The sequence below is a fragment of the Pelophylax lessonae genome, assembly GCF_965119305.1.
Source record: "Pelophylax lessonae genome assembly, chromosome: 4".
Lineage (NCBI taxonomy): Eukaryota > Metazoa > Chordata > Amphibia > Anura > Ranidae > Pelophylax > Pelophylax lessonae.
In genome coordinates this window covers 617,035,832-617,061,092 of record NC_138771.1, presented here as the reverse complement: position 1 = coordinate 617,061,092, position 25,261 = coordinate 617,035,832, and the positions used below count along the sequence as shown (strand labels likewise).

The 25,261-nt window shown below is 46.1% G+C and overlaps 1 protein-coding gene across 1 annotated transcript in view; it reads left to right on the top strand.

The window, feature by feature from the left end:
- The window catches only part of ARRB2 (arrestin beta 2), a 150,824-nt gene extending 128,522 nt beyond the window's left edge, over positions 1 to 22,302 (top strand). The window contains exons 10-15 of the mRNA XM_082254649.1: positions 2,084 to 2,156; positions 5,138 to 5,275; positions 5,356 to 5,439; positions 5,524 to 5,597; positions 15,833 to 15,887; positions 20,913 to 22,302. Coding sequence (XP_082110775.1) covers positions 2,084 to 2,156; positions 5,138 to 5,275; positions 5,356 to 5,439; positions 5,524 to 5,597; positions 15,833 to 15,887; positions 20,913 to 21,009 — 521 coding nt within the window. The 3' untranslated portion in view covers positions 21,010 to 22,302. The remainder of the gene's footprint in view (positions 1 to 2,083; positions 2,157 to 5,137; positions 5,276 to 5,355; positions 5,440 to 5,523; positions 5,598 to 15,832; positions 15,888 to 20,912) is intronic.
- Positions 22,303 to 25,261: the final 2,959 nt, after the last annotated feature.

The following is a 25,261-nucleotide window of genomic DNA, read 5'->3' as shown; positions in this document are numbered from 1 at the left end:
TCCATCTTCTTTTTTTTTTTTTTTTTGAAAGGAAAACGCCACACTTCCGTCCATCCTCGCCGCAGTGAGGTACATCCTTTCCCTTTTCCCATTGGCTCCTGGGATAGTAGTTTCATCCATCCCAGGAGTCAAAGGACATCCCCCACGGCTAGCATTGCATTATTCCCAAAGCTGCGCTTTGTACGCAATGCGCATGCACGAGATTGGGAAGTGCATGCTGGGCAGCCAGCTGCACCTAATCTTGGAAGAGAGTGCCAGCGGGCTTTAGATGCCCACAATCGGGATGGCTGCTTGCTCGATCAAGAGTTCAAAGCAAATCCTAAAACATGCATAAAGACCAGAAGGTATATAATATACAGCACATGCCTATTTTTCTATTTTTATTTTTTTCTTTTAATTCCCAATGTATAAGCGGTGAATGTCACTGGGGTTATTTATAAAAAAAAAAAAAAAAAACTTACCTAAAAGACCAGAGAAAAAAAACATATTGCCCCTTTAAAGTCTTGGATGTACTGGGGTTTGCCAGGAAGGGGTTAGTTTATAATCTGTGGTATATTAAAATGTTGAAATGAAAAAGGAAGTGCTTGTGGTTTTCTGATTAATAAGTTCTTTGAGAGATTGCAAACGTTCCAAGGACTGCCACAGTGGTTAGAATCCAAAGTCCTGCAACATTATTATTATTATTTAGGATTTATATAGCACCAACAGTTTGCGCAGCGCTTTACAACATGAGGGCAGACAGTACAGTTACAATTCAATACAGGAGAAATCAGAGGGCCCTGCTCTTTAGAGCTTACAACCAAAAAGGGAGGGTCAAGTGATACAAAAGGTAATAACTGTGGGGGGGGGGGGGGGGGGGGAAGCTGATGGAGAAAACAAATGTAGAGTTGTGGGGGGGCAGGATAGGCTTCTCTGAAGAGGAATGCTTTCAGGGAACGTCTAAAGGCAGTAGGAGATAATTGGACAGATTGGGGTAGGCAGTTCCATAGGATAGGAGAGACTCTGGAAAAGTCCTGGGGGTGACAAGGGGACTAGAAAGCAGGGGCTATTGGGAGGAGCGAAGAGAACGGTTTGGTTGGTATTTTGAGACTAGGTTAGTGATGGGGGCCTAGTTGTGGATGGCTTTGTAAGTTGTTAGTATTTTGAATTTATTTTGTTGGGTGAGTGGAAGCCAATGGAGGGATTGGCAGAGAGGAGCAGCAGATACGGAGGGGTTTGTAAGGTGGATGAGCCTAGCAGCAGCCTTCATGATTGACTGAAGGGGGGAAAGCCTATGTAAAGGTATTCCAATGAGGAGGGAGTTGCAGTAGTCGAGGGGAGAGATAACCAGGGAGTGAATCAGGAGCTTGTGGGGTGTCATTGGTTAGGAAGGGGCGTATTTTGGACATGTTGCGGAGGTTGAGATGGCACAATTTGGACAGTGATTGACGTGGGGCCTAAAGGATAGATCAAGTCCAGGACTACACCTAGAATCGTGACATGGAGGGATGGGCTGATAGTTGTGCCATCAATTTGGACAGAGCGATTAGGGGAAAGGGCACATGGGGGAGGAAATATTATGAGCTTGGTTTTGGATAGATTGAGTGTGAGGAAGTGGTGTGACATCCAGACTGATATGTCTGTCAGTAAATTAGTGATATGTGAGGAGACTGATGGAGTGAGCTGAGGGGTAGAGAGATACATTTTGGTGTTGTCGACGTAGAGATGGTATTGGAAGCTGTGGGAGGCTGCCAGGTGACCCAGGAAGGAGGTGTAGATCAAGAATAGGAGAGGTGCAAGAACAGAACCTTGTGGCATCCTAACCGAGTGAGGAAGAGGAGAGGAGGAACTAGAATTGTAAGTAACGCTAAAGGTGCGGTTGGATAAGTAGGAAGAGAACCAGTGAAGAATAAGGTCAGAGACCAAGGGCGTGGAGGTTTTTGGAGGAGGGGGTGGTCAACCACATCAAGGGCAGAGGAGAGGTCCAGGAGTAGGAGTACAGAATAGTGTCCATTTGTTTTGGCTGTTAATAGATCGTTAGTAGAATGCAACATAAAAATGTGTGTGTGACCCGTCCTGTTTCTGTGTTTTTTCTTCCCTGCAGTCCGGCAGTACGCAGACATCTGCCTATTCAGCACAGCACAGTACAAGTGCCCAGTCGCTCAGATTGAACAAGAGTGAGTCCTGCATCTTCTGCACTCTTATCGCCTTTATTCTCTACACATACATTGGGGGGAATTTACAAAGCTTGGTGCAGGAAACTAGTGCCAGTGGCATGTGCCAAATAATCAAGGCATAACAAACAAACAAAGAGCTGGGGGGGCACACCCTGAACATGCATTTCTAAAGCTGGTGCAGCTACGAACCAAGCGACATGCATATTTACAGGGAATAGCGCACACATGCAAAAGATATGACTATCAAATATAAAGGCAAAAAATGGGGATTTGGTCCCACCAAATGGCCATATCGTGCTCAAGCCCACCACTACGTCAAAGTACCCCATTGTCAGTGGGTCCTACACTATCCATAAAAAGAAGGATGAATCCAACTTCTCACCATTGGAGATACTTACTCCTTACTGGGAGAGATGTGCAACTGCACTATAAGGGACTCCTCCTATATCTGCTTGCTAGTGGACACTGATAGAGTACCCCACTCTCCCACACCTGTACTCTATCAGTGTCCACTAGCAAGCAAATATAGGAGGAGTCCCTTTATAGTGCTGCTGCACATCTCTCCCAGTAAGGAGTAAGTATCTCCAATGGTGAGAAGTTGGATTCATCCTTCTTTTTATGGATAGTGTAGGACCCACTGACAATGGGGTACTTTGACGTAGTGGTGGGCTTGAGCACGATATGGCCATATGGTGGGACCAAATCCCCATTTTTTGCCCTTTATATTTGATAGTCATTTCTTTTGCATGTGTGCGCTATTCCCTGTAAATAATCAAGGCAAATGGCTCTGTTTCAGGTCAAGCTGTGCCATCAATGGCAGTTTCCCTGCTTAATTAACAAGGGCATCACTGCATTTTTCAATATGAAAAATGTATGCAAACCCCACCAGACTGGACCTGGCGCCCCAAATGTGAACTGTTTGCTGGTAACCTGACAGAGACCACCCGCATGCTTCTCTGCCCATGCAGTGAACACACTACATGGCAGAGCCTGCATACAGGCAGGGAAATGCGCTTTTCCCTGCCTATATGCAAGCTCTGCGATGTAGCGTGTTCATGGGATGGGCAGAGAGAGGCATGCAGAGAGGATATTATCGTGCCCCCATCCTGGCACCCTAAGGTGGCTGTCTAAGCAGCCTTATGCTGACACCGGCCCTGGATACTCTCCATTAGCCAATACACAAACCCCAGTGGATACCCTCCATCAATATACATACCTTTTTAGTTTATCCCACCTACCCCAGAGGAATCCACCCCATACACATACCACAGTGCTTCCCCTTCTGATCGAATCCCACCTTCCCCGTATACCTCCTGATTATCCCCCCACCCATAAATAAACTCCCAGGTCACACACCCCCTGATACTCCCCACTTTGATCACACCTCCAGATACCCCTCCCCCACTCTGATTTCCCCCTCCCCCCACATACCTTCACCTTGATCACACCCCCCCTTTACCATCCTAATCTTATCCCCCAAATACTAACCCCACTCTGATCACACGCTCAGATCCCTCTTTGCGTATGATACCCACCATCCTGATCACACCTACCCAAATAACCCCATCACAAAAACACCTTGAGTTTATCAATCCCCCCCCCCCCCCAGATCTCACCAGTCCCGCAGCTCCTCTAGATGGTGTCGGTGGCAGGAATTGCGGCACACCAGGGATAGGAGGATTAGCTTTGCCCTGAACAGGCAGGAGAAGAAATTCACCAGAATCTCAGGTGGTGGCAGCAGCTGCAGCAAAGAGCAGGGAGTCTCCTCCACCCTGACCCCCTCCTCCGCTGGCACCACCTGGCCTGACCCACCCCACATAGCCAGGCGCACATTGCCATCCCAGACCTGAGCTTACCTGACAGCGGGACCCTGCTCCCTCCCTGCACATACCTGGGATCCACCCACTCCTCTGTCCTCCTCTGCATCCTTGGATTCACTCTGATAGCGGGGTGCGCTCACCGCCCCCACTGCGCCTTACTGCACTCTCCTACTCTCCCAGCAGCCTACTAAACACCAGGAAAACTAAAACTTTGCTCTGCGTCTTCCTTGCTAGTGGGCGCAGCATGGAAGTTTTTAGTTTGCCTGCTTGGGGGACAAGTATTTTAAAAGTCCATTTACTAGCAAGTGGCTGGGGATCTGAATTTTACCACAACCCCCCCCCCCCCCCCCCATATCCCTATACAAGGTCCTTGTAAATCAGAACACATACATATCTGTACAAGTAGTAGTAGTAACATAATGGGAAATCTGGTGCAGTCTGGCATAAGGATGACACTTTGTGGTGGGCCTCTTTCTCAGGTCCTTATTTTCAATTTCAGATTATTAAAATGATAGTGGTTGTAATGGGACAACCATAAATGTTACCTTTTTAGCATGCGGTTTCCATAACAGGCCCTATATTTGCTGTCTGCAATTCCTTTTCCTTCCTCATTAGTACTCCCAGTTCATCTTCTGAACTCAATATACATTTATTTTCTGACTTTGCTATTCCTGCTATTCTTCTTATCTTTTTCTTGTTCCTTTTTTTTTTTCTTTCTTTTGTTGTTGTTTTTTTTTTTTCCTCTTCCCCTTTTTTTTATTTTTTGCTTTCTTTTGTTTTTTTCCCTCTTCTTTTTTTTTTTTTTTTCTTTCTTTTGTTTTTTTCACTTTTCTTTTACTTTTCTGTATTTTCTTACCTTCAGGGGAAGTCCTAAAACATTATTAGTGGTAAAGTATAGAATATAAAGATAATAGGAGGCAGGTTAAAGAAGAATATAAATGGCGAAGGCGAATCCATGTAGGGGATTCACAATTTCTCATGTACTCTACACTTTCATACACACTCTCTCTACATACTCTCTGCCCCCCTTTTCTTCTTGCTTTCACTTTATATACTTTTTTTTTTTTTAATTTCTTCCCCATTTTTCTCTTCCTATCCCTTCCCTGCTGGCTCTTGCACTCCCCTAAATGTGGTGTTTTTTTTTTTTTTATACGCCTCCAGTGACCAGGTGGCCGCCAGCTCTACATTCTGTAAAGTTTACACTCTGACTCCCCTTCTGTCTAATAACCGGGAGAAGCGGGGTCTGGCCTTGGATGGAAAGCTGAAGCACGAGGACACCAATCTAGCATCAAGCACCATGTATGTGGTTGTATTTAGACTGAGATACACTTGTCGATCCAGCTCTTCTGGTATAACTCTTTCTGCTCCTGTGTTTATAGTGTGAAGGAGGGATCCAGTAAAGAAGTGCTGGGAATTCTCGTCTCCTACAGAGTAAAAGTTAAACTGGTGGTGTCCCGTGGAGGGTAAGAACTGCTCATGGTAAACAGGTGAAGTAGGGTGCTGGTATAGGCCGTGTCTTTACAGGTTTTAACTTTCTGCCTCCCCAGGGATGTCGCGGTGGAGCTGCCTTTTGTCCTTATGCATCCAAAACCCCCGGAGCCAGCGCCAAGACCTATATCCGGTGAGTGGGTTCAGGGAATGCCGTTTACTGATCCTATAACAAAATGTGCTCCATCTAGGTTCCAACATTGATTTGATACTGGGTGCTATGATGCCAGCTGGCACAGAAGGACTGGCTGTGGGCCGAGGATGGGAGGGGTGGTAGCCTCTTCACAGACATGGTCACTGCCCTGAAGGGGCAAAGTGATTGTCTCCTTTTTATTGAGATCTCAATACATGATGGTACAGATTGCCTAAGTATTGCCCGTGGTCATGAAATTATCAGAAGCATGGTCAATGGCTGCCATTAATCAAGAATAACAAACCCTGTCTCTTTAGATTGCATTACACCAGATTATTTGTTACAAGGACATTCTTTCAAATAATAAAGTTGAAACACAATTGAAATTTAGATATTTTTTGCTTGCCAAAGGATTTTTTTTTCTTAATTCTGTGTAGCCAGTATTCTGATCCAAACACCCCTGTCTTAGCGCTCAGTCAGGCCTTCAACATCCCTTCAATATAGAAATACACCCTGGTGGCTTGCCATGGGGTCACTCGGAGAAAAGGAAGAGCCTGGAGCTCTGATGGGGGACCCCAGAAGAGGAGGCTTGAGGCCACTATGTACAATCCTATTGTTCTTGATTTAATTAAAAAAAAAAAAAAAAAAAGCTATTAACTGTTCTTATTTGCTAAATATATGATGGAAAGCATTCGGTTATCTGTTCAGTAATGCAAAAAAAAGTGTGTGTGTATATATATATATATATACAGGTCCCTCTCAAAAAATTAGCATATTGTGATAAAGTTCATTATTTTCTGTAATGTACTGATAAACATTAGACTTTCATATATTTTAGATTCATTACACACAACTGAAGTAGTGCAAGCCTTTTATTGTTTTAATATTGATGATTTTGGCATACAGCTCATGAAAACCCCAAATTCTTATCTCAAAAAATTAGCATATCATGAAAAGGTTCTCTAAACGAGCTATTAACCTAATCATCTGAATCAACTAATTAACTCTAAACACCTGCAAAAGATTCCTGAGGCTTTTAAAAACTCCCAGCCTGGTTCATTACTCAAAACCGCAATCATGGGTAAGACTGCCGACCTGACTGCTGTCCAGAAGACCATCATTGACACCCTCAAGCAAGAGGGTAAGACACAGAAAGAAATTTCTGAAGGAATAGGCTGTTCCCAGAGTGCTGTATCAAGGCACCTCAGTGGGAAGTCTGTGCGAAGGAAAAAGTGTGGCAGAAAACGCTGCACAACGAGAAGAGGTGACCGGACCCTGAGGAAGATTGTGGAGAAGGACCGATTCCAGACCTTGGAGCACCTGCGGAAGCAGTGGACTGAGTCTGGAGTAGAAACATCTAGAGCCACCGTGTACAGGCGTGTGCAGGAAATGGGCTACAGGTGCCGCATTCCCCAGGTCAAGCCACTTTTGAACCAGAAGCAGCGGCAGAAGCGCCTGACCTGGGCTACAGAGAAGCAGCACTGGACTGTTGCTCAGTGGTCCAAAGTACTTTTTTCGGATGAAAGCAAATTTTGCATGTCATTCGGAAATCAAGGTGCCAGAGTCTGGAGGAAGACTGGGGAGAGGGAAATGCCAAAATGCCTGAAGTCCAGTGTCAAGTACCCACAGTCAGTGATGGTCTGGGGTGCCATGTCAGCTGCTGGTGTTGGTCCACTGTGTTTTATCAAGGGCAGGGTCAATGCAGCTAGCTATCAGGAGATTTTGTAGCACTTTATGCTTCCATCTGCTGAAAATCTTTATGGAGATGAAGATTTCATTTTTCAGCACGACCTGGCACTTGCTCACAGTGCCAAAACCACTGGTAAATGGTTTACTGACCATGGTATTACTGTGCTCAATTGGCCTGCCAACTCTCCTGACCTGAACCCCATAGAGAATCTGTGGGATGTTGTGAAGAGAAAGTTGAGAGACGCAAGACCCAACACTCTGGATGAGCTCAAGGCTGCTATCGAAAGCATCCTGGGCCTCCATAACACCTCAGCAGTGCCACAGGCTGATTGCCTCCATGCCACGCCGCATTGAAGCAGTCATTTCTGCAAAAGGATTCCCGACCAAGTATTGAGTGCATAACTGAACATAATTATTTGAAGGTTGACTTTTTGTATTAAAAACACTTTTCTTTTATTGGTCGGATGAAATATGCTAATTTTTTGAGATAGGAATTTTGGGTTTTCATGAGCTGTATGCCAAAATCATCAATATTAAAACAATAAAAGGCTTGCACTACTTCAGTTGTGTGTAATGAATGTAAAATATATGAAAGTCTAATGTTTATCAGTACATTACAGAAAATAATGAACTTTATCACAATATGCTAATTTTTTGAGAGGGACCTGTATGTGTGTGTGTGGAGAGCGAATATATCCCTATTGATCCTACCAGAAATCTAGATCCCCCTGATATACTGATCACTGTGATCAGTTAAAATTGTTCCCAGTTTCTTCTGTGGAGTACAGAATATCTTCCCCTTTGTTATTGAGACATGAGGGGATGTGGTATGTAGTAGGAATAGATCGATTATCAGCACCACCGATATATCGGGGGCCAATATGCACTTTCCCTGATATATCGGAAACGGCCGTTGAGGTTACCGATATTGCCGATATTTCAGGAAAGTGCTGTACCGGAGTGATGGCTGCAGCTAGAGGCATCACCCCTGTACTGGCACCCATAGCCGACGGTCGGCTGTTTTGTAATGACAACCGATGTGGCTGAGAAGCCGCTCGGCTGTCACTACAAGGAGCGGGAGGGGACGTCGTCCCCCCCCCCCCCCCCCGCGCTGCCTTCCGCGGCTCGCCCGTGTCTCCCGTCCCACCGGTAGACCCATGCATCCTGCCTGCATGGCCGCCGAAGACCCGATCAAAGCCACATTGGGCTCTGACCGGGTCTCCATGTAAAAAACCCGGAAGTGATGTCATGACATCACTTCAGGGTACTCGGCGCCAAAATAAAAAAAACTGACAGCATTTAAAACCGCCAAACCTCTTTTAGACCCCCAGATCCCTCCACAAGGAGTACCTGTGAAAAAAAAATATATATATTTTTTACATGTCTGAAAATATTGGCCGATGCTGATATCCGATGACCAAATTATCGGCATTAAAAAGATGATATCGGTCGATTACTAGTATGTAGTCCTTACACACTTCCTGTCCTAGCGTGACATCATTGCTCCCTATAGATTAACAGTCCAGGGAGTAAGTATTCTCCCCCTAGGATAGGAAGTGTGCTACTGGCAGGATCACCAGGAGAACATAATAGTGGGAGAGTGAGCCTGAAATCAGAAAACGAATGCAGCCACCACATCTAAGGACTGGTAAGCTGCAATATATTCTTTTTGTGTTCTTAGGTTTAGATAAAAAATAACCCCTTGCCGCTCGCCCACATTACATTTACTGTGGGCGGGTGGTAGCTCCAGGCTAAGCGACGTACGGGTACTTCGCAGCTTGCTTCCTGGCTTGGCCACAGCACGACTCAATCAGCAGGTTGCAAGCAATGATTTTGGCTTATACCTGCTTAACAGCTATGGCCAATCACAAGACAGACCTCTATGTGTTTGTAAACCGAACGCACAGGATCTGGCCGGTTTCTTCCTCCCAGAACATTTTTTGTTCAGAAAGAAAAGCCAGCCAAGTTCTGCATGAATGCAAGCAGCACATACTGTATACATTTCTTGGGCACATTCAACCCCTTTTATTGCCTATTAATATTAACCTATTATTTTCTGTGTCACCCAGACAGTGTCATTAGTACAGTGACAGTGTGTAGTATTCGCACTGATCACTGTATTAGTGCCACTAGGGATGTCAGTATCAGTTAGTGTCCCTCCTAGCCAGTGTCAGTTAGCACCAGATTTACAGTCACACTATAAGTCGCTGATCACCACAATTACTAATATAGTGTCTGTGTGCATCAGTATTTTGATCACAATCAGAACTATACGAATGTCCCCAATAGTATAGTGTCCCCAATCACCGTTTGGTTTTCAAAAAGACATGTAGCAGAATACATTTTGGCCTAAATTTTTTGAAGAAATTAGATTTTATTGGATATATTTTATAAAGTAGAAAATACCCAAAAGTCTTTTTTGGTTTTGTATATTAAAAAATGAAAAACCCAGTATTGATCAAATACCACCAAAAGAAATCTCTATTTTTGTGTAAACCAATATCTAAATTTCATTTGTGTACAGTTTTGCATGACCGCGTAATTGCCAAATAGCAAAAAATGGCATGGTCATAAAGAGGGTAAAAACGTCCCGAGTTAAAAGTGGTTCTAAAGGCAGAATATTTTATTTTAATGCATTCTATGCATTAAAATAAAAAACCTTCTGTGTGCAGCAGCCCCCCTAATACTTACCTGAGCCTATCTCCATTCACCGATGTTGCACGAAAGCCTCGGCTGTCAGCAGGGTTGTCCGCAACCGTCCTCTCTGACCCGCTGTTGACTCCCCGACAGTCCTATTCACTTTAATAGGGTGGCTGGTGATGCGGCAGTGACACAACAAGGTGAGGGGTGTGGCGGCAGCAGGTGAATGGATGGCCGCTAACAGGCGCTGCCATGATGGCTCTGAAATGACAGGTGCTCTTTAAATGTAAGGACTTATTCTTGCTGGTAGTTAGAATCTTTGCAAACAAAGTGAAGGTTTCCTATTTAGAATAATACGTGGTCACGTTATAAAACGGCGATATCAGAACCGATTCAATCATACAGTTTGTAGTGTACATAGATTTGCAAAACAATGGGATAAAGGAGTATTCCTGAACTTTATCTCATGGTTACTGTGAAATTGTGTGAATGCATCAATGCAGTGCGTGCTATCTCAGCTTGCAGAGCTTGGAGTCATTGAATGAGTTTACCAAAAAATGTAAATATTGCAGAATATACAGCCTCATGCTAGAACTAAGCTCCATTTTATGCTGAATAAACTAAATTTTCTCTATCGCTCATTGACAGACGTAGTCCTCGGTGATACAGCACCTTCGGGTTATGTTGCTTCCACAGGAGCAGGACTAGACAGGAAATAAAAATGCTCTGGCCACACCCCAGGGGCAGTCCCCGAGGGTATATCCTCTCTCTCTCCGCCACAGCAAATCAGTTTTTTTCTGTCTAGTCAGGAGTAAGGACCTAGATACCTTGCTGGGATCTTCGGTCCTGGCAAGATTTTTTTCTTAAGATTTTTTAGACAGCTTTTTTCTCCAGTGTTCCTGTGAGATCTTCAAGCAAGAAAGCTGAACTGGGCGACGGGCTGGATGTTGAGATCCGGTGGTCACCCCAGTTCAGCCTACGAGCGCGTGCAGGCCATAGCTCCGCGCTGGGTCGGCCGCGACATAGTCCCACTGGGGGACTGACCCCGCGAGTTAAACGTCTCGCTGAAACGCCAAGGACCATGAGTCACGGCGTCCGTATTGGTCGACAGCCCTCCCGCCCCGGTGGAGAGGGGTACTGTCAGGAGTTGGTGCCCGCCTGGTTCCGGTATGGTGAGTAGTATGTTCCCCCTTTTCCCCTGACGGGTCTTGTGGTGAACGCGGGCCCCTCTCTGCATGGTAAGGTAGAGTCCCCCTCTATCCTATAACATGGCACAGATCCCCCTACTTTGAGTGTGATTTTATGTGCAAAAAGCCAGGAGGCTTGGTTTGGGAGCTAACAATCTAATTGTATACATGTTAAAAAGATTGTAATCAGTGGCAGTATGGGAATCTTACTGTGATAATAATAATAAGTACCTACCAGTCAGAAGCCACGGACATGTAGACTGCCTTCCTAGTCAAATCTCCAGCAATAGCAGGCCTTCCGAACGGCCATGCGGTCCGCCAGGGCCGGTACCGCCGACCACGACAAATCCCCATGCAGAGAAGGTGTTGTGTGCTCTGCAGCACGCCGCTATTCGGTACAGGCCGCCGCCATTTTTTTTGCTGGATCGCACGAGCCGCCATTTTGGCGTAGCCTCGTGTCTCCAGCATGGGGGCGGCCATGTTTGAGGTGATCCAAACACCTCGTGGAGCTAGGGGAGGCGCCGGAAGGCGTGCAGAGGGGCGGAGCCGCCTCCTTTCTTCCTGGGCAGCCAGCCAAAAGACTTCCTGTTTGTCAAGACAGCGCTGTAACCTGTTGCAGTTAAACTCTGAGCATCAAGTGGTGAGCCTGGGGGTCTATCTCTCTCTCTCTCTCGATCGATAGGGATCCCTAGCAGGTAACACTAAGGGGCTTTTGTGGCGCTGGGGGTCTGTAAAAAAAAAAAAAAAAGTTTTTTTTTTTTTTATTTAAAATTGAATTGTATTATCCGGGAAGTTACTGGAATAATCATGGACCCTGCCACACAAATACCCCCACCTGTTTCCCTCGAGGGGGCCACGGGACCCGCCGGTGCACAGAGTATGGATGCATTTACAGCAGTTTTGGAGTCTATGGTGGCTCGGGTGGAGGCGGCCTGTCAGGGACGGGGGTCAAGGAAGCGACCCCCGCCTGCCCCTATATTATCTGACACCTCTGACTCAGATTCAGAGATGGTCACTGCAGCTGCAGGTCCCTCTGCAAGGGCTGTTACCTCAGGTAAAGCTCCCTCAGACAGTGAGGAGGACGTTCCTTCTCCCGCTATAATTCAGGAAGAAGCATTGGTGGACGCACTAGTTGTGGCGGTGCGGGAAACCTTAAGACTTGAGGTTTTACCGGCAGAGGCAACTGAAACAGAGATTCCCTTTGGTACTAACAAACCCATTAAAACGATGAAGGTTTTTCCTGTACCCAAGTGTTTTGGTAATAAAATTAAAGGAGAATGGGAGCATTCTACGCGTACCTTTACGATTTCCAAGCGTATTGCTAGACGCTATCCATTTGAGGAATCCTTCATTAAGAAATGGACGGTACCACCAGTGGTGGATCCACCTATTTCCAGGCTGAATAAAGCCACGGTTATCCCAGTGGAGGACACTTCGTCCTTTAAGGATCCGGTGGATCGAAAGATGGAAGCGGAGTCCCGCACTATCTTCTCTCTGATAGGGTCCGCATTTAGACCAGTAATTGTTATTGGTCTAGTTTCCCAGACACTTACGGAATGGGCGAGATTAGTACGCCAAGACCTAAGGGGAAAAGATATCCCCCAGGGAACATCTGATTTGATGGAACAGATTATACTAGGGCTACAGTTTGTCTGTGACGCAGCCCTGGATGCTACCCCCCTATTAGGGCAGGCATCTATGTCAGCGGTAATCCTCAGACGTGTGCTGTGGTTAAAATGCTGGTCAGCTGACCTAGGTTCCAAAAAGACCTTGACGAATCTCCCCTTTCAGGGGAATCGCCTGTTTGGGGCCACCCTAGATGAAATCATTAAGGATGCCACTGGGGGCAAGAGCACTTTCTTGCCACAGGCTGTTAAAGCTAAGGGACCTCGCAACAAGCGAGGACCTTTCTTTACTGCCCATAAGGGGTTCGCACGCCCGGCTGGAACAGGCGGGAAAGGCAAGACTCCTCCAGGAGGATTCAAGAAAGGCTGGTCGGACAAACAGAGGACCGACTCAGCCAAACCCGAAACAAAGGATCACACAGCCTGAAGGGGCGCCCCCACCTGGGTTGAGGGTGGGGGGACGTTGTCACCGGTGTTCAGGACATTAGATCGAGCATCGACTACTACTACCGGTGCGATTCTTCCCTTCCAACATTTAAGTACCACAGGGAGCGATAGTCACCGTTCCCTGAATAGATCTTTTTCTTTACCTTTTCCTAAGATTAGTCTCTATTCTCCACAGGAATCGGATCTGGTTGACCAGACAGACCAAGAAGCCTCTAGCCGGGTGACTCCGGTCCCTAAGGTTCAACCAGGAAGGATCATCGTTCCTGATAAGGATCAGGTGTCTGATAAATGTGTGGGAACAGAAGATGACCAGACTTTCTCGGATGGTCGGGGCCAGATAGCTCTAGGGACGCCTGGTTCAGATCCAGTCAGCGCCAGTGGCCCTAGAAATTCTAGGATGGCCTCGTCAAGCCGGACTGGCCGACTTGGACATACTAGTCGCAGACGTTCTGGGGGAACTTTGTCTCAGGGAGTGTCTGCGGTCTCTAGGACCAATCTACCATCGTGCTTTACAGTCGCTGGTTTTAATGGCCTGGCCATTGAGACCCAAGTACTGAAGGACAGAGGGTTGTCAGCTTCAGTCATTCCTACCCTTATTAAAGCTAGGAAAGCGACTTCCAGCAAGGTCTATTATCACACATGGAAGACTTATCGCACGTGGTGCGAATCTTTAGGATTTCCTCCACGTACCTATTCGGTGACTCGTATATTGGCCTTTTTGCAAAAAGGGGTTGAGCAGAAACTAGCCTTGAGCACCATCAAGGGTCAAGTTTCAGCATTAGCAATCTTCTTTCAGAAACCTTTAGCTACCAAGTTCTTGGTGCGAAATTTCATCCAGGGAGTGCGGCACCTGGCTCCACCAGTCTGCGCGCCCTTACCGCCCTGGGATCTTAATTTGGTTTTGTCGGTTCTACAGAAACCTCCTTTTGAAAACATCAGGGAGATTCCCTTGCTTACTTTATCCCAGAAGGTAGCCTTCTTGGTGGCTATCACTTCTGCTCGCAGGGTGTCAGAACTGGCTGCATTATCATGCCAGTCCCCATATTTGGTGATTCATAGGGATAAGGTAGTACTCCATCTTAAGCCATCCTTTCTTCCTAAGGTGGTTTCAGATTTTCATCTGAATGAAGATATTGTACTACCTTCCTTGTGTCCTCAGCCCAATCATCATCGGGAACATGCGTTGCATTCCTTGGATGTGGTTCGGGCAATCAGGGTATACCTGAAGGCTACGGAATCGTTCCGTAAGACGGATTCACTTTTTGTGATCACGGATGGCCCCAGAAAGGGGTTGCCTGCATCTGCCGCGACTATCGCCAAATGGATTAGACAGACGGTGGTACAGGCTTATTCTATTAAGGGTCGGAGTCCTCCGTTCCCTGTTAGGGCGCACTCCACTCGAGCGCTCAGTACTTCCTGGGCCTTTCGCCATCAGGCGTCAGTGGTCCAGGTATGTAAAGCGGCCACCTGGTCGTCGGTACATACCTTTACAAAATTTTATAAAATTGATGTGATGGCATCGGCGGATGCCTCATTTGGCCGCAAGGTTTTGCAGGCCGCAATTTGAGGAGACCGGTGGTCTACCTCGAGGGTTTTTTTCTGTTTGAAAAATTTCTTTTTGTTGAGTCTCATCATTAAGGATGAGCATTGTAAACTTCTAGTTGGCACCGGTTGGGCCTTCTAGATTGGGATTTGATTTCCATTTTCCCACCCCTCATTTGTGATACTGCTCTGGGACGTCCCGAAGGTGGTGTATCACCGAGGACTACGTCTGTCAATGAGCGATAGAGAAAAATGGATTTTTGTAAAATCTTACCGTAAAATCCTTTTCTCTTAGCTCATTGACAGACGTAGTCCCCACCCCTCTGTTTTTGAGTTGGGTTGGGTTAAATTCTCTAAACACTGCTTTTGTGACATAACTGATTTGCTGTGGCGGAGAGAGAGAGGATATACCCTCGGGGACTGCCCCTAGGGTGTGGCCAGAGTATTTTTATTTCCTGTCTAGTCCTGCTCCTGTGGAGGCAACATAACCCGAAGGTGCTGTATCACCGAGGACTACGTCTGTCAATGAGCTAAGAGAAAAGGATTTTACGGTAAGATTTTACAAAAATCCATTTATTATCATTAATATAAAATATTATGTATCTTAAACAGAAAACTATCTTTCGATAAATAAAAAAAAGATCAGATTTAAATAAAAAAAATTAAATAAAAATCTGACTTTTTATTTTTAATTATTATTATTATTTTTTTTAATATCATTGATTTTTATCCACCCTGGCTGTCAGGGACTTTAACTCATTGGCACCTGCTGCTGTCAATCAAAGTCAGTGAGCCAATGAGGAGAGAGCGGGGGCAGGGCTGAGCCGCGGCTTTATGTCTGAATGAAGTCACAGAACCTCGGCTCGGGTGCCCCCATAGTAAGCTGCTTGCTGTGGGGGCACTCAGCAGGAGGGAGGGGCCAGGGACCCGAGAAGAGAAGGATCTGGGCTTCTCTGTGCAAAACCCACTGCACAGGGCAGGTAAGTTTGACAGGTTTGTTGTTTTGAACTAAAAAAAAAAAAAAAAAGTCTTTAATATCACTTTAAGATTGTATGAACACGCCATATTTTGCTTCTCACGTGTTAAATCTCTGTTTGCTTTCCAGAGTACCCTCAGACAGATGTGCCTGTTGACACAAATCTCATAGAATTTGAGACAAAGTAAGTTCACGCTTTATTGGTTCATGTTTTCAGTGTCACGGGTTCACAAGATTTCAGTGGGTCTTCCAGACCAGAGAGTGACTTTGACTTTGTGCCAAAAATAGCTGAGCATTGCCCAGAGATGACTGTATAACCATACAGATTACAGGGAGGAGCTAAAGGAATAAAAAAGTCCTCCAACCCAATCGGACTCAGTATGAATTCATGTCTCCTTCCATCACATAACCCCAAAAAAGGGGTTTATTCCTCTTTTCAGGACAGTGAATGGAGCCATGCAAATCATTGCGCAATGCCCCATCAGCCAGCCTAACACAAATATGCAGCCCCACTAGACTGGGAATTTTTTTCTTGTGGGGAACACATATTTGCGTATCTCCCTTTGTGCTGGAACGCACCGAGAGCCCCGGGCCCCATACTTGCAATCAGAACCCGGAACTCCTGATTCCAGGTCATCTGATCACTGTGATAGCCTCTGATTGGCTATCACAGTGATCAGTCACTGTGGAGCTGGCCCCCACGTTTTCTTTTTCTGTGATACATTCTCTTTCTTTCTTTTTTTTTTTTTTTTCTTCTTTCTTTTCCTTCTTTCTTTTCTTTCCCTTTTTTTTCTTCTTTCCTTTCCGAACCGAAAAAAAGTGTGTATAAATAAAATCAAGGTTTGATCTAGGTCAGTGCCAGGGTTAGTGTTTGAGTCACCCTTTTTGTTTTTTTAATTCGCATTAGTGTCAGTGTGTTTTAGGTAGGATTTAAAAAAAAAAAAAAAAAAAAAGCAAATTGCGCAACGTTGTTTTGGGCCGTACTACAGGTACATATAATAACTAACATACACCTATGTTGTATTGCTGAAATCACCAGGAGCAGGAGAATTTAATTTGGGTTGTTCTTTGGTGATAGGTTATGGTAGTACTAAGAAATATAAAGCTAAATTTTATAAAAATATAAAGATTTTTTGTAACATAAATTTGGGCCAGTTTTCCTTTTTATTATTATTATTATTATTATTATTATTATTAATAATATTTAATAAAAGAAAATCAGGAGATATTCATTACCATTTACCACTAAATGAAAGACCAATTTTTCCTAAAAAAATAAAATAATAAGATATAATGCACCTGGGATGCACAAAGTAGCTGTGATGATATCTGTGCGGTTTTGCGAACACATGTCAAAGTTGCATAATTGTTCTTAGGCATTTAGATTTGTTTTACTCTCAGGCATGAAGGGGTTAAAAATTTTTTTATTGATTTTCATATAAAAGTTGTACAAAGAGAGAAACACTCATTACATAATTACATAGGAGGAGTACAGCCAAAGCTCTTTTGCCCTACTACTCTTGTGGGTCACAGTAGTGCACTTCCTTCTGCACTTCTATGACCTGTATTCAGCCAACAGCAGGCTAAAGTCCACTGCCGGCTAATGTCACTCAGCCGGTCCAGGCTCTGGAGATATCCCGACTTTAATGTCAGGATCCACTCAAATGCCTGACCGGCAGCTGAGCCAGCTACTCCCACCCCCTCCACAGTGTGGCGCTCCAGTGAGCTCTGGAGGGGCAGAACAGAAAGCAGTGACTCACCGGCTCTCTGCTCACTGAAAACCGAAAGTTGAGTGATCAGCTGTCTTTGATTGCTCAGCTCTGTGTAGATGCGGCAGGGAATCAATGCTGCATCCACCTAGGTAGCCCATACATTAGTCAGTTTTTTTTTTTCCTTTAACTGGCAGGTCAAAGGAAATAAAAAAACTGACCTGATTCCCCCATCCACACGTTCACGGTGGATGAGGGAAACGTCCTGCTGAGTTATTTTATTCTGACAGCGAAGAGATCTCCCTGCTGTCAGAATACACTGATCGGCGCTGCAAGCTATAGCCTGCAGTACTGATCGAGCAGGGAAAATCTGGTAGGGTGGTTGTAGAGAAATCGATGGGTAGATCTACCTCTGTACAACCACAGTGCCGATACATGGACCCAAATTCTTCCAGCACAGAGTCACTCTTACAGCCATGTAAGAGGCTATATATAAATGCGAAAACAATTTCCGCGATAGCCCTGTGTATTAACCTCCTATTACTCAACTCTATACATGATAGGAAGCAGCTAACACCGCTATGCATCCAACCACCTGTACAAAATGCAATAAATATATATAGTCACACAATAGAGTGCAACGCTCTCCTTAAAGTGCATTCAAATTATAGTGCATAAATAAATAACAGTGTAAAAATCATCTATAGATAATAAATTAATAAAGTGAGTCCATCTTTTCTTTTAAATATATATACAATCCATCAATAAATGATTCAATGTCTGTGAAGAAGAAAAAAAAAAGTTTTGGCAGTCCCATACACCAAAAACTCTTCAGTAATTGCCTCTGATCAGCACACTGCCCTTCCCCCCACCTATGGGTGTCTTCTCACCTGCTTGAATGGACCTCACTAATTAGAGGAGGTCTGTATGCGCCTTGCAGTGTTATAAGTGGCACCGCTCCCACTGGCGGTGCACTCCAAATCCGGGGCTCTCAGCGCAGAGTCAATCATATAGGAGGCAAGACGATAGAACCATAGTGCAAATTGCTAATAAAAAGCATTCATTTCCACATAAAAATCCACTCTCATTTCAGAAGTAAAAAGCGAGCATTTCACAATACAATCGTCACATATCAATACAAACACTGCATTTTAGATATTAGCAGTAAGGTTATCAGCTTGCAGGATAATCAGTATAAGTATGTGATCTGCCTGAATAGCTTGTATCAAGTCTAATAAGATGTGTGAGGCTTCGGTATCATGGCGATGGCCGTTTGGCAGTTACCATGGGAACTGGGCTTCATAAAATCAGGAAGCGTGATGCAGTCCACTAGCCTGAACCTTTGAGAAAGCCCATTGGGCGCTACGCGTGAGATGGGCGGTGATGTCATCACGCTGGGACTAGGTGGAGCTGTGCATGCAGAGGATTGTATTGTGAAATGCTCGTTTTTTACTTCTGAAATGTGAGTGGATTTTCATATGGAAATAAATGCTTTCTATTAGCGATTTGCACTATGGTTCTTTCCTATTGCCTCCTATATGATTGACTACGATGATTACATGATTACGCTGAGAGCCCCGAATTTGGAGTGCACGGCCAGTGGGAGCGGTGCCACTTATAACACTGTAAAGTGCATATAGACCTCATTTAATTAGTGAGGTCCATTCAAGCAGGTGAGAAGACACCCATAGGTGGGGTGAAGGGCACTGTGGTGATCAGAGGCAATTACTGAAGAGATTCTGGTGTATGGGACTGCACCCCCTTTTTTTTTTTTTTTTCACGGACATTGAATCATTTATTTATGGATTGTATATATATTTAAAAGAAAAGATGGACTCGCGTTCTTAATTAATTTATTATACATAGATGATTTTTACACTGTTTTTTTCAGTTATTTATGCACTATAATTTGACTGCACTTTATTTAAGGAGAGCACTGCACTCTTTTATGTGACCATGTAAGAGGCTGCTCATGTTCCTGCCTGTATCGGGGCAGTCGTAGCACACCACCTTCCCAGAAGAGGCTGCTCATGTTCCTGCTTGTATCGGGGCAGTCGTAGCACACCACCTTCCCAGAAGAGGCTGCTCATGTTTCTGCCTGTATCGGGGCAGTCGTAGCACACCACCTTCCCAGAAGAGGCTGCTCATGTTCCTGCCTGTGTCGGGGCAGTCGTAGCACACCATCTTCCCAGAAGAGGCTGCTCATGTTCCTGCCTGTGTCAGGCAGTCGTAGCACACCACCTTCCCAGAAAAGGCTGCTCATGTTCCTGCCTGTGTCGGGGCAGTCGTAGCACACCACCTTCCCAGAAAAGGCTGCTCATGTTCCTGCCTGTGTCGGGGCAGTCGTAGCACACCACCTTCCCAGAAAAGGCTGCTCATGTTCCTGCCTGTATCGGGGCAGTCGTAGCACACCCCCTTCCCAGAAGAGGCTGCTCATGTTCCTGCTTGTATCGGGGCAGTCGTAGCACACCACCTTCCCAGAAGAGGCTGCTCATGTTCCTGCCTGTGTCGGGGCAGTCGTAGCACACCCCCTTCCCAGAAGAGGCTGCTCATGTTCCTGCTTGTATCGGGGCAGTCGTAGCACACCACCTTCCCAGAAGAGGCTGCTCATGTTCCTTCTGTATCGGGGCAGTCGTAGCACACCACCTTCCCAGAAGAGGCTGCTCATGTTCCTGCCTGTATCGGGGCAGTCGTAGCACACCCCCTTCCCAGAAGAGGCTGCTCATGTTCCTGCTTGTATCGGGGCAGTCGTAGCACACCACCTTCCCAGAAGAGGCTGCTCATGTTCCTGCCTGTGTCGGGGCAGTCGTAGCACACCACCTTCCCAGAAGAGGCTGCTCATGTTCCTGCCTGTATCGGGGCAGTCGTAGCACACCCCCTTCCCAGAAGAGGCTGCTCATGTTCCTTCTTGTATCGGGGCAGTCGTAGCACACCACCTTCCCAGAAGAGGCTGCTCATGTTCCTGCTTGTATCGGGGCAGTCGTAGCACACCACCTTCCCAGAAGAGGCTGCTCATGTTCCTGCCTGTGTCGGGGCAGTCGTAGCACACCACCTTCCCAGAAGAGGCTGCTCATGTTCCTGCCTGTATCGGGGCAGTCGTAGCACACCCCCTTCCCAGAAGAGGCTGCTCATGTTCCTTCTTGTATCGGGGCAGTCGTAGCACACCACCTTCCCAGAAGAGGCTGCTCATGTTCCTGCCTGTATCGGGGCAGTCGTAGCACACCACCTTCCCAGAAGAGGCTGCTCATGTTCCTGCCTGTATCGGGGCAGTCGTAGCACACCACCTTCCCAGCAGCTTATAGGGTTTCTTGATTTGAGATGTGTATATATGTGCTTGCCAGCTTTGCTGAGTGCAGTGTAAAGCATATAAATGAATGATGTGCTGTTTAGATGCTTGCGTTGTGATTGAACAGGCAATGGCTTAACACATTATGGATGTGAATCAAAGTACCGTCGCCTTCCACATTTTTTTTAAAAATGCTTTTTCTTTCTCTGTTCAGTTTCTCTCAGGATGACGACATTGTCTTTGAAGATTTCGCCCGTCTTAGACTCAAGGGGTTGAAAGATGACAAGGACGATGATGAAGCATACTGCTAGCCTTGCTTTTTGAGGCTAGGCCCCATTGCCACTGGAGACTCCGCCCCCTTTGCCACAAATGGATTTCATTCCCTCTTCTTTTTTTTTTTTTTTTGTTTTGAGCGGAGACCTTACCCAACTATACACACATACACACAATGTGTTTTTAATGAGCAGGCAGCATATACGTTTATATGTACATATGGACTCTCACAACACAATGGTGGGGACAGAGTATACATGCTGCTGCACAGGCACTGTGATGGAGGTTGTGGTATATGTTGGTGTACTCTCTGTATTTTTATGTCATATCTGTACACCTCTATATACTTGACAGTCTCTATATTTAGAGTGGAAACAGCAAGCATATGCAGTATGGGGGGTTGTACATATGATAAGACCTATAGGAAATTTACACGTAGGTTCAGGGGGGTGGACATTGTAAATAAGTGGCGATCACACCCAATGTGGTTGCAGAATACATACCCAGTCATGCATATACACACACGTGTAACTGTCAACGCTGTGTGCATGAGTGATCTGCACACATAACCTACACAATTTTTAGTGTGTCGATCATGTGTTTTTTTTTTTTGTCAATTTTGTAAACTCCCCAGGTGGATCGGTACACTCATGGCACGCCATATGCTGCACTGCCACCCTGCACTTTCCCCCTGCCCCGCCAATTTTATTTTTTTTAACTTTATGTAGGACATAAATGCTGTGAATAAACAGGAGATGCAGAGGTGTAAGATCAAATCCTCGGGGGAGGGATCTCAAGGCCAGTCAATGAGAGAACTCGTGACATTGTGATTTTACTGGAATTTTTAATTTTATTCTTTTACCGTTTTTTATTTTTTAAACTCGACTGAGGGAGAAGAAGGTGTGACGCTTCGGTTCCTGCTGATAAAGGAGGGGCACGGGGGATTGCGTGGTCTCAGGGAGTCTTCGAACTGCCAACATCTCTTGTTCCGCCTTGCAGCAGGACAAGCCTAGATCTGCTGTCATTGGCTCCTCTGGGGAAGCGGCTCATTTTGCTTCTAATATGTGAAATTTTCAGGGTGGGACATTATCATGTCCTCCTATTCGCACAAACAGGTAACACACCTGTCCCCTCTCTTTCCCCTTCCAATCTTTTAAATATTTTTTTTTTGCCTTGATTCGTAATATATTTTGTCGTTTTGGATGTAAAATTATCTTTCTGTGTTTTAAAGAGCTTCACAGGTTTTAAAATGCTTTATTTTTTATCTTTTATTTTTTTTTTTGCTACAAATATTAGGATGTGAGGATTAACAATAAAATCTGGTGTATGAATGTGGTCTTTTGTGGTATTCCTCTTTGTGTTACATGCATTTTCTTTGTGATTGTTTGCTGCAAGGGGCCAAATGTGGTATACTGTATTAAGGCCTGATGCATACTAGGCATTTAGCCCTGTTGCATGAGGGTCGAGCGTTTGGCTTACAGGCAAAGGGAACAGGTATCCCGAACAGCGCCTCTGCTGTCAGCATGTCCAAGCTCTTGAGTTTCTGACAGCTGATGGGGCTGGATAGTGCATTTAGATGAACAAACCTTTGGGGCAGTATGCGCCCAGTGATGAATGCTGGGACTGTGCAGTGCTGGGATTAGGGTAGGGGGTAGCTGAAAGGGCACTGTGTTGAAGGAGCATTGCTGAGCTGGCTGCTCGTTCCACTCCCTACTGACAGAAGTGACTGCAGTGTTGCTCCTGTCAGAAGGAGCAGTGGCAGTTAGCTGCAGGCTGGAGGGGAGGATTCAGCTTTCCCGAGCCTGCATGGGTCGGAAAAGAGCCACCACTGAGACAAAATTGTCCGCACTGCTGAAGGAGGGCAGACTGTGTCCTCCATTTCTCCACCTGTTGTGACTTGTTACATGATTGGAGAGAGGAAGGGCACGTTGTGAGTACCTATCCCCCAATACAGGAGGGGGGGGGGCGACAACTTGGGAGCATGGGGACACTTGATATGGGCTTCCCCGGGTGGGGGGTTGGGGTGTAGCAATTTGCCATCTTCACCCTTGGTGCTGGATGACCTTGTCCTGGCACTGCCTGTGCCCATACTGCCCTAAACATTCAAGATGCTTGGGACATGTGCAAGATGGAGCACATAAACATAACAAGCCTCATCTTGCGCATGCGCTGCGCAACATTGCACACAATGTGAAAAAAAAAAAAAAAGAAGCCTTCCTGCGAGATCTCCAGGAGAGACTCTAATGCTGTCTGACACATGTGCGAGATGAAGTGCATGATGTCGGAACACTGAGATCTTGCAGTACAATATGGGGCCTGCCTGAAGGCACTAGTGATGTTGCCTTCCCAGGGAGCATCTGTGCGGCCGAGGCTATTGCCTTCCTAGAACCAGGAAGTGGATGCAAAAAAAGTAAATAAATCAGATGATTTCACATCAAAAGCAAGAGCAACGAGTCTAAGCTGTGCTTTCTTGCTTTCGCATTTGGAAAGTCCATGCAGAAGTGAAAATGAGGTTTGGTTAACCTCACAATCTGTGATACAATAAGAACCGTAGCAACTCATACAGCTGCCATATGATGCCTAGGATTCAGAGGGGGGGCCCATTAAGAAGGATGCTGGGAAAAGTCAACTTTGAAGTTTCCAGCATTGAAGTGAAGTCCAACCTCAGGATCCTTCTCACTAATTACAGATCCCTCTGGTAAGTAAAGAGTATTTCTCTATTGCTCATTGACAGACATAGTCCTCGGTGATTCAACACCCTCGGGTTATGCTGCCCTCTACAGGAGTAGGACTAGACAGGAAAGAAAACGTTCTGGCCACACCCTAGGGGCAGTCCCAGAGGGTATATCCTCTCACTTCCTGCTCTAGCAAATCAGTTTTTTTCTGTCTAGTTAGGAGTAAGGACCTAGATACCTTGCTGGGATCTTCTGTCCTGGCAGGATTTTTTTCTTAGAAAAGATTTTTTAGACAGCTTTTTTTCTCCAGTGTTCCTGTGAGATCTTCAAGCAAGAAAGCTGAACTGGGCGACGGGCTGGATGTTGAGATCCAGTGGTCACCCCAGTTCAGCCTACGAGCGCGTGCAGGCCATAGCTCCGCGCTGGGTCGGCCGCGACATAGTCCCACTGGACGGGGACTGACCCTGCGAGTTAAACGTCTCGCTGAAACGCCAAAGACCATGAGTCACGGCGTCCGTATTGGTCGACAGCCCTCCTACCTCGGTGGAGAGGGGTACTGTCAGGAGTTGGCGCCCGCCTGCTTCCGGTATGGTGAGTAGTATGTTCCCCCTTTCCCCCTGACGGGTCTTGTGGTGAACGCGGGCCCCTCTCTGTAATGGTAAGGATGGGTTCCCCTCTATCCTATAACATGTCACAGATCCCCCTAATTGAGTGGGATTTTTGTGTACAAGAAGCCAGGAGGCTTGGTTTGGGAGCTGACAATCTAATTGTAAAAATGTGAAAATGATTGTAGTCAGTGGCAGTACTGGAACTTTACTGTGATAGTATAAGGTATCCTACCTGTCAGAAGCCACAGGGCGATGTCTATACATGTATACTGCATTCCAGATCATTCCTCCAGCTAAGCAGATGCCTCCCGACGGCCACGGACCGCATACGGCCCGCCAGGGTCCGGTACCACCGACCATGCTGACCACCATGAGGGTGAAGGGTTGTGAGGCCGAGATCCTTCTGCAGACATGCCGCTATTCTGTGCAGGCCGCCGCCATTGTCTGGTAGATCGCACAAGGCCGCCATTTTGGTGTAGCCTCGTGTCTCCAGCATGGGGGCTGCCATGTTTGAGGTGACTCAAACACCTCATGGAGTCAGGGGGAGGCGCCGGCAGGCGTGTTAAGGGGCGGAGCTGCCTCCTTTACCCAGGAAATAGGGCCAAAGACTTCCTGTCTGTAACAAGACAAGCACTGAGCAAGCTGATGAAAACTTCTGTGCATCAGGGATGAGCCTTGGGGTCTCTCTCTCTCTCTCTCTCTCTCTCTCTCTCTCTCTCTCTCTCGTCCAAAAAGGCAGGTAACACTGAGGGGCGCTGTTGCGACTGGGGGACACAAAAAAAAAAAAAAAGTTTTTTACTTTGTCATTTTTTGTCGCTGGCAAGTGTCTTGTATAATCATTGACCCTGCCGCATAGGTATCCCCACCTGATCCCCTCAAGGTGGCCGCAGGACCCTCCAGTACCCCACTTGTTTTTAATGCATTATCGGCAGTTTTGGAGTCTTTGGTATCCCGGGTGGAGGTGGCCTGTCAGGGACGGGGGTCAAGAAGCGACCCCCGCCTACCCC